This window comes from Episyrphus balteatus, chromosome 2, assembly GCF_945859705.1.
Source record: "Episyrphus balteatus chromosome 2, idEpiBalt1.1, whole genome shotgun sequence".
Classification (NCBI taxonomy): Eukaryota; Metazoa; Arthropoda; class Insecta; order Diptera; family Syrphidae; genus Episyrphus; species Episyrphus balteatus.
In genome coordinates this window covers 80,924,701-80,934,571 of record NC_079135.1, presented here as the reverse complement: position 1 = coordinate 80,934,571, position 9,871 = coordinate 80,924,701, and the positions used below count along the sequence as shown (strand labels likewise).

At 30.5% G+C, this 9,871-nt stretch overlaps 1 protein-coding gene across 1 annotated transcript; it reads right to left on the bottom strand.

Moving 5' to 3' along the window:
* Positions 1-2,109: 2,109 nt before the first annotated feature.
* LOC129909089 (polypeptide N-acetylgalactosaminyltransferase 35A) lies at positions 2,110-8,990 on the bottom strand. Its single transcript, XM_055986042.1, has 8 exons — positions 8,480-8,990; positions 8,242-8,383; positions 3,516-4,021; positions 3,139-3,449; positions 2,880-3,079; positions 2,670-2,816; positions 2,452-2,590; positions 2,110-2,383 (listed from the first exon to the last, which is right to left on the bottom strand). The coding sequence occupies exons 1-8, from the start codon at positions 8,793-8,795 to the stop codon at positions 2,249-2,251; spliced, it is 1,896 nt and encodes a 631-aa protein (XP_055842017.1). The 5' UTR covers positions 8,796-8,990; the 3' UTR covers positions 2,110-2,248.
* Positions 8,991-9,871: the final 881 nt, after the last annotated feature.

Below are 9,871 nucleotides of genomic sequence, written 5' to 3'. Positions count from 1 at the left end.
TTTCGTAAAAATTTTTCTTGGCTGTCAAAAAATCAATACGTGCAATAAATTGTAGTAGATTTTTTTTCCGTTTGGTGTTGTTGTTTTTTTTTTTTGTTGCGAAAAAAATGTAGTAAGAGTGATGGCTGTATTCAGTGATTGGTTTGACTTTTTTTTTTATTTCTATTTAAATATTTTAAAAAAGAAAATATTCATGTGGATTGAAAACACGGTTTTCGACAAAAAGCTTTCGAAAAAAGGGTAAATCATTAATAAATTTATTTCATCCAAAAAGCCTGCAATTTTTAGCAAAATCGGGAGAAAATTGAAGTTGAATTTTTTTAATTACTACAATTTTTTTGTTGTGATTTAATGAATCGGCTGCATTCAGCACCAAAATCACTAGCCATTAAAAGGATTAAAGTTTTGACCACATCGGAAGGGTATGCGGATGCGGTACGGGAAATTGTATGAAAAAAATGCTACCCCATACCTTTTGGTGTTGTCAAGCCTTTATTAGCTTTCTTTTCGTGATGATTATGCATGCAAAATGCTCAAAAGCCAATATCATTTCAGAGTTGTTTTTGTATGCATGTTCTATAGTTTCAAATTAATTCAGAGCATTTTATCCCAACTTATTTTTACTGGCATAAAAAAGTGAAGTAGTTTCCAGTAGGTTTTTTTGTTTAGAACAGGATTAGGAACAGCAATTTCATAAATCACATAAAAAATAAAATTTATTGTCATAATTAGGTAATTATAAACCATTTTTAATATTTTTTTTCGAGATTCGGGATAAAGGAAGAAGAATGCCGTTTCTTGTATAAAAAGGATTTTTTGGAAAAAAAAATTGAAAATCGTTCCGTCGTTTAAAAAAATAAAATACACGACTGGGTCGCACGATCTTGCTCTTAGGGTTCAAGTTGCTTTAAAAAAAAAAAACTAATTTTTTTATAAATAATTTTTTGGAAAAAAAGTTTTAAATAAAATTGGTATGCCATTTTATAGAAATCACTATAATCAACAACTAAAACCAAAATTTAAAAAAATTCAATGTACCGTTTTCGAAAATTTGATTTTTCAAAAAAAAAATTTCAGTTTTTTTTTAAACCAAAAATTATGTTTTTCATAATTTTATTTCTGATTCATATTAAAATTATATAATGCTGTTGTATAAAAAATTTCGTTAAAATACAATTGGCAGTTTGGCAGAAATTCAGATTTTGAAAAAGCGGTTGTATGGCAGGTACCGTTAATAATGATTTTCAAAAAAAATGTTTTCATCAAAAGATAGACTTTGTTTAAAAACTAACATTTGAATTTTTTTTTTAACAAAATCGGCCGTTTTCGAGAAATTTAAACTTTTCCGAAATTAGCATAGGTATGACAGGTACCGTTATTTTTGGTCCAAAAAAAATTAATTCCTAAAATATTTCCTATATACATTTTCTAACATTTAAATAAAAAAAAGATGGAATGCCATTTCAACACATACATAAAACAAAATTTCAATAAATTTTTTCAAAAAATTGATTTTTCAAAAAAAAAAAAAAAAATTTGAAATAACTAAAAAATCCAAAAATGTGTTTTTCGAAAAATTTTATATAACGATTACCTTAACCTTTCTGTATAAAAACTTGGTCAAAATCGAGTTTGTTGTTCACGGAAAACTCAGAAATAGAAAAAAAATATCTATGGCAGGTACCGATAATAACGGTGCAAGAAATATTTTTTTTTTGATTTTAAAAGTCGGCTCTTATTTGTAATACCTACTACACTTCAAAACTTTAACCAAACTCGTTAGACATTTTTGAAAAAGTACCTAACTTTTCTGACAGATACCACTAGTTTTGGTTCTTAAAATACCTCCAAAACTCCTCTAGGGAATAAACTAAAACAACTAACTACCAAGTTTGAAGAAAAACGCTTCATGCAGTTTAGGCAGAAGCTCGAGGTAGATACAGACGGATAGCAGACAGAATTGCTGGACCCACTTTTTTTTGGCATTCTCAATCATCGTCATGTCATGTCTGATTGTTAGCTCTAGATCGATTTTTTTTACGAATCCGTAACTTGCCCTATAGTTACCAGTAAAAAAATTGAAAAAAAAAAAAAATAAAACAAAACCCGTCATCTCTAACAAAAATGTAAATATTATCTATTCAACAAAAGTTTTTTTTATACAAGTCTTACAAAATGAATACATTCAGACAAATAAAACTTAATAATAATAATAATATGTATTAATTATATAATAATTAACAGTTTTTTATTCCATTGAAATAATGTCCCATGCATTTGGGACATTTTTAGTGCAAAGGTCCAATTTGAGAGTAGCTCCTTCAACTGCTTCTGATGCTCTTATACATGTTCCAGTTGCCATATTGTATATAGGGCTGCTCTCCTGATAAAACAATAAAATTATATAACACATGATAATCATTTGAAAGTAAAAATAAATTATATACTTACAGAGCTTGTATGCTTCCATTGTTGATCACCTAACATTTCATGACATTTGCCAAGTACTGGATATGCATAATTTGAGCTTAATGATGCTTCCAAACACAATAATTTATCCAAAATTATTTCAGACTTTTCTGTTTCGTACCTTAAAATATAAAAAAAAAAATCCATGTTATGAAAAAGGTCTTAAGTTTTGTGTTTACACCAATTTCTTTTAAACTTACCATATTTGATTCTTTGCTTTCATACAGATCTGCAATATAATTGTACTTCCTTTCTTATAGAAACCATTTACTTTAGGACCAACAACTGAAGCACATAAATTGGTCCCAGATAACCTCATTAAAAAGCTACTTGTATATTTTCTTTTCCTAAACAATAAAACAAGAATAAAGTTTATAACTTGAACGTTATTTTTTAAATATAAAACTTACCGTGAGTGCCATGGTTGAAAAACAGATTTTGAGTTTTTAGCTGATTTTTTATGTTCTCCAGGTAAATCAAGTTCTGGATAAACATTTTGCATGTACCATGAAAAATTCGAGCATTTTAAATTTTCTCTCAATTGAATTCGTTCTTTAATGTCACCATAGTCAAAAAATCTACCAATATTTTCGTGCTTTATGTAGTAATCCTTGAAAGAAGACAATAAATTAAATTTATTTCGAAGAGCATTAACTTTAAAATGTATACCTTAAACTCATCCATCCAAACATATGCTAGTCTAAGAGAATTCTTGAGCATTGTATTGACACCTTCTGGTGAACTATATGGTCGTCGTTTTCGAAATATATGCCCCACTCGAGAACAAGGCATTATCTTAATAGCACCTCCACATTGCCAGACACGGAATGAAATTTCAAGATTTTCTCCACCCCAAATGTCCATGCCCATGTCATATTCACCAATGTGAGTAAAATATCGTCTATCGACAGCAAATAATCCTCCAGCCATGGTAGGTGACTTGAATGGTCCTGAGAATGAATTTTCGTCTTTTAAAGTTCCTACATAAAAAAGACAAAAAAAAAATTATAACAACTTTAATCTTTAAAAAAGATTACAAAATTTACCATCTGGAAGATTTTCCCATTTAAAATGTAATCCCCAATTGAAACCACCTCGTACAAGAGGACTTGGTGTATATTGGAATGTATCTGCATTGATTATGTCAATAACCGGAACAGCAAGTGTTGAATTTTCATGTTTAACAATATTCAAAAGAGGTTGTATCCAATCTTTGTTCACTTCAATATGACTGTCTAAGAAAACTAGTATGTCGCCTGTTGAATTTCGAGCTCCAATTACACGAGCTCTTATTAGACCTTCTCTTTTGGTGTTTCTTAATAATCTGACTTTGGAGTCTTCATCGAATTTACGTATTTCTTCTATGAGTCCACTTGTCAAATCTGACGCATCACTAAAATCATCGACTAGAATAATTTCTTTTAGATATTTCATGGGCGTTCTATCCAATATGGATTTAATAGAACGCAAAAGTGTCATCTTGTGTTCGTTGTAATAGCACATGACAATTGAAGCGCTTGGAAGTTCTTCATCGTAAACTTGTTTATGGCAGCTGACAAACAAAAAAAAAAAATTTTGTAAAATAACTTTACAACTTTTTACCAAAGAATATGTGAAGAATTTCTGAGCCTAGTCTCTAAATTTTTCAAAAACAATTTGGTAAGTGAATGAAAAGGGTATATTAATCCACTATGTACATATAAAAACAAATTTTCTAAAATTCATTGATCAGTATCCAAAAAATTAATTTTGAAAAAAAGAAAAAAATACCTAGTTTTTAATAAAAATTTAAAAAAAAACATTTTTTTAATTTTAATTTGTTGAGGTTACTCTAACATGTTTGTACAAAAGTGTTTGTTGAGTTCGGTAAAGTCGTTTTCGAGAAAGATAGACCGTTATCTACCATTAGTAACCACCAAAAGATATTTTTTTATATCAAAAGTAGGACCTAATTTCCAAGAGTATATGTATAGCTATGGCTTCGAAGAACACATACAATTGGAAATCAATCAAAATCGACGATTTTTGGACTATCAACTATAGACTATCGCGTTACCTGATTCCACTTCAGGATTTTTTTTCGACCGACTGAAGAAATTTGGCAAAAAAGTATCTAAAAGGATTGCAAATTAACTATCTTAATTCTAAATGGTGTCATAATTAGAATTCAAATAACATCAAAATCGAAATGCTTTTCGAGTTTTTGTTTGAAATTATCATTTAATCTTATCTCCATAACGAGTTTGTATTCTTTTTAATCATGGCCTTCTTTCTAAGGTATAACCCTAGACCACTCTTAATCGAATGAATATCAGGGCCCCTGTTCTGTAACTTTATCACTGGCGATAAACGTTTTTCAATGGCTCTAAAATCCATTTTCTTCCATAGATAAAGCAAAATTTCTTTCAAATTCAGAATGTATGAATTAAGAAATTATGATCTGGAACAAAATTTCTTTTATTTTGATGAGATTAAATGGATTTTAAAGCCATTCAAATATTTTATCGCCAGTGATAAAAGTTACAGAACATGGGCACAGGATCGAGACATCGTCATTTCATCGAAAAGTATTCATCGTGGGTTAAGTTAGATGTTTTGACATTCCGTTAAATGAGATTCCATTGAGAAGTTTGGCCAAACCTTCGTGTAAACAAGAAGTATCACTTGTGACAAACTCTTTTTTGCTTAATTGTGAGAATTCTTGTTAATTCTACTTTTTTCTCTATATTCGAAAACCCATTGAGGAGTGAATTAAATTGTTGCGCTTATAAATCTCAACTCATTACAACCTGTTCTTCATGCTGCCAACTATGATACTATTGAAGTTAGCAATGATTAAGTCTTAAAGCATATTTGACATCCACTCTTTTTGTCTAAGTTTAATCACCTAACCTAATGGGTACGTCACGATAAGACATAACAAATGAGAATAACTATAAAGTGTCCAACAAAAACATACTACCTATATGGCAGCCAAATGCTTAAGTATGATGTGGGTTTTAGACTTAAAATACATTAATCGAGTAACAGTTCTAACTAGGTATTTCCGCAAAATTATTGTTTATTTTTTTTGTTAAAGTTTGAAGAACTGAGCCCGAGTCATATTGTTGCGATGTAAATAAATTCGTCAAGTCCGATGTATTGTTTAAAATAAATATTATTCTAAAATTCGCGGAAAAAGAAGACCGATACTTAGTTCAGGTGAAAACCCCTAAATTCATAAGTTCAACGTTTAACTGTAGTATCGTTATGTCCACTTTTCACGAGTCGATTTTAGCCGCACAATATCGTCGGCTGAAATAAAATTGTTCTAAGTCCTTAACAAACCCTATGGCGCACAGTGTGTCGAGCCCATACAAAAGTTTATCATAAATACTTGCAGCTAATAGCGTTTTCGTTTGGGAATTCTTAGAAGCGTCCGGGACTGTCCGATCCGGAATGCCAAACGATCAGAGTTAGATACTTTTTTTTATTCTGAAGTTTGGGTTTCTTTGTATTTGTGAAACATCAAATGCGAACGTCTGATGAAAGTTTTGTTTTGTTTATTTTTTTTTATTATCATTAAGTTATCTATTTTTGTTTTCTTTCTTCACATTATTTTAATATAGTTTAAAGTTTGTGCATAGTTAAAAATCTTGAAATTGAGAAATGAATAACAAAGAATGACATTTCATTACTTTGACGTCTTAAGTGTTAACATGTGTGCGTGATTCTGGTTTTGATTCTGCCTCAAAATTCGGAATCGATTTTCTCTTCTTTTCAGAATTAGAACTGTCATTGAGTGCCAAACGATCAGTTTCAGAATCGTTCGGGAGAATTCCGGACAGTCCCGGACGACCAAACGAAAACGCTATAAGTTTTTGGAGTTTTAATATCTTTTTTTGTGTTTTTATGGCAGGAATAGAAAAAAAAGTTACAAATTAACAAATTTAACAACTTAGTACATACTTTTTTTTTAGTATAATTTATGAAATTAACATTTATTGAAGAAGCCACTTGTGAGCAAAATTATTTTTTTTTTTTTTTTGTATATAAACAAAAATATACTTTTCGTAAGGTTTTTGGTGTGTTGAACTCGAATCCGAAGTCAGAAAAATTCTGTCATAGCACGTTTTTGAAATATTCCCGTTAGAAAATCTGAAATGTCGTTTTTTTAACAGTTTTTGAGGTTATGTTTTTGAACGTGGTGATTTATTTTAAATAAATTTGTGAGAGTTTCTAAAAGAACTAAATGTTTTCTTTTAAAGCCCGTTTAAATCTTTTCATTATCTTTTTTCTACTTTGAGAAATCTTAAGCTGAAGTCAACTTGTTTTGTTTATCTTCTCTATACAAAAAAAATCGTAGGTTTATTTGCGTTTCATAGCAAATCTCGAATAGTTTTTTGTCAATCGCTTTCAAATTTTGAAATAACGTTTTATTTGCATTTTCTAAAATTCTTATATCGGCGAGGTTGGTAAATACAGCTATAATACACAGTAGAGCGTGGCCGGGTCGAGTAATTATATTACAAATTTAGTATGCAGAAAAATATAATTTTTTTTCGTTTGAAAACAATACTTAAAACATTTTTAATTACATAAACAGCTTTTTGTTACTTGTGTATGGTTAAATATTATTAAATACATCGATTTTTTCATTTTTGTGATCCCCTTGAAGCTGTTTTTCAAAAAATGAATTATTTTGAGTACTTGACTCGTAGCACATAAATGTGAATATCTCTGGTAATCGCAAACAGAAGCAGACCAAACTTTGCCAATATTAAGTATAGGCCTTAGGCAAAATAATATAAAAAAAATTATCGATATGATTTTATATGTTTTTTTTTTTAATTAAGTTTAAATACATATTAATTTTTTTCTTTTTTGGCCATTTATCAAAGAAATTTTAATAACTCATATATAATTTTATAAATTTAATTTTTTTTGTTATACGTTTTACAACAACACTCAAATAAACAAAATAACATAAACAAAATTTTTCAAACATTCACCAAACGTGAAATATACACTCTCAAAGATTCGCATAAATTCCTCAAAATAATTTCGATTTCCGAGGTACTTATGTTTCGGAGCTTATTTTGAATACATAACCTGGGTTAATTTCTAAGATAAATATGTTTTCATATGAGTTGACACTTCTAAATTATATTTTAATAGCAAAAATATTAATTTTTAACAAAAAAAAAGTGATTTATCATAAGGGGACGACACACTGTGTGGCGTTAGAACAATTTTGATTTCCGAAAGCTATATGTCGCACGGCTAAAATCGAATAGGATTCATCTATGGGGATTTTCACTTTAGTCACCTGCGGCTTTAATTCACACGAATCGACTTATTCCGACTCGTGAAAAGTCGGCATTATACAATCAACTATGTTACTTAGATAAGTCCTTTGGTTCATACAAAACAAGACATGAATACAACACAAAAAGACAAAGAGCAGAAAGAAAAACAGAAGAACATATAACAAAGACAGTTGAACATCGTCTCATGTTATCGCACATGTGGCTTCAGTTAAGCTGGCGATTTATAAAAACCTTCTGAGTCTACCCTTGGGGTTGAACCCACGATGCCGGCTTTGCAATCAACTACTTATTCCTCTGTTGCATGGCACCCTGCTAAGTAAATACAGTCAATGAACAATATCTTAAACCAATGTTTCTTATCAGTTTTGCTTATTGATCTTAGCTAAAAATAATTTGAGATTAAAACCAATTTGGTATACCTAACATTCTAAAATTTAAGAAATAGCAACATCATCATACTTACATCTTGTGTCTAGTATCTGGAATATCACGTATTAGTCCAATATTATTACTGACTAATGCGTTAAATGCATGATTTTTATAGCCTAAATCACGAATATGTTGGTCATCTAAATTATTTATTATCCCATACCTGTTGACATTACCTGCATACAAAAAATATATAAAATTTTTAAAAATCAATAAAACTGGTTTTAAAAAAGAAGAGCAGCTAACAACTTTATTTAACAAGTATCTCTTACCTAATCTTTGTATAAATGCATATTTGGACACTAATGGATTGACGGAATGTTTCGTGGTACTAATTTGTTGCAAAGTAATACTGTCTTCGTGGTTATTGTGATTGGCAATAATTGGAATGTTTGTTGCCGTAGATAGTCCTTGTTCAAATGCTTGTGCCCTAGGATTATTATTATTTCCATTGAAACCTCTAAATGTTTCTTTTGATAAATGGAAATACAATAAAATTGTAATTATCCACGTAAATGAGGCCACCATAATGCCCCAGCAAAATGATTTACCCAAAAGCCCTTTAACGAACATTGCAAATCTGTTCATTTCATTTTATTTTCTATATTGGAATCAAAAGAGTGGTCTTTTGTTGGTTTTTTCGTACAACTTACACTATAAACAAAAATGTTTAATTACAAATACATTTGCCCACTACTTATCTGATAAAAAAAAGTATGTAATTATATTTTTGTACACTCTAGTTCTACTCTAGTTTGCAAGTATATAGTTTCTATTTTTGTGTAAATTTTTGATAGAAATTCAAGTGACATCACTTGACATATAATTTTAAATGGCGTTCAGATTACAGGGCTACCTTCTTGGTAATATTTTAGTACTACTATTGTACTATGTATTTTTTTAAGGGCTTGGCCACACCGGAGGGTATTCGGTATAGCGGTAACGATATTTGTACTAAGCAAATTCCACACCTGAACGTTGATGTGTCAGTTTGGAATTTTTTTCATACAAGTACCCTCACCGCTACCGCATACCACAGTACACATAAAGGCTTGGCCACACCGGAGGGTACGCGGTAGAGGTACAGGTAACGGTACGGGTATTTGTATGAAAAAAATTCCAAACTGACATATCAACGTTCAGATGTGGAATTTTTTTCATACAAATATCGTTACCGCTACCAGTACCGCTACCGCATACCCTCCAGTGTGGCCAAGCCTTTAATAAGGTAATATATTCCGAACGTTGTCAAAATTTGTTTGTCAAAAATAAGCACCATTATGTCAAATCGGCCTTTGATTTTTATATTTTAATAGGGGGGTTCACATTAGGGGGGTTCACATTGACCAACTTACCGGACAGACCGATTGTCATTTGGCCTGATGGCGGAATTATATTTTTCGTTCACACTCATCAGACAATTTTCATCAAAGCCCATTTTTCAGCTTATTTTTAATGTATCTTTTGTATATTCTGCTCTCCAATTAAAGAGAATGGATTATCACTGTCTGCCGGACAGACATGTCGTTCAATTGACTAACTTGTCCGTCCGACTACCAAAAAATCAAATTTTTTTGAAAACCATCCGGCAAACCGGACAGTCCGTCGGATGGGTGTTCACATTATCAAAACAGCATCAGATCAGGCCAAATGGCGGCTGGTCT

Bases quoted from the DNA above. Each gene is read 5' to 3' on its own strand.
- LOC129909089 (XM_055986042.1), bottom strand. From the start codon at position 8,795: ATGAACAGATTTGCAATGTTCGTTAAAGGGCTTTTGGGTAAATCATTT. The intron at 4,022-8,241 runs GTAAGTATGATG...TTTGTTTGTCAG, and splicing joins CCAGATACTAGACACAAGAT to CTGCCATAAACAAGTTTACG. The intron at 2,591-2,669 runs GTAAGTTTAAAA...TTATATTTTAAG, and splicing joins AAAGCAAAGAATCAAATATG to GTACGAAACAGAAAAGTCTG.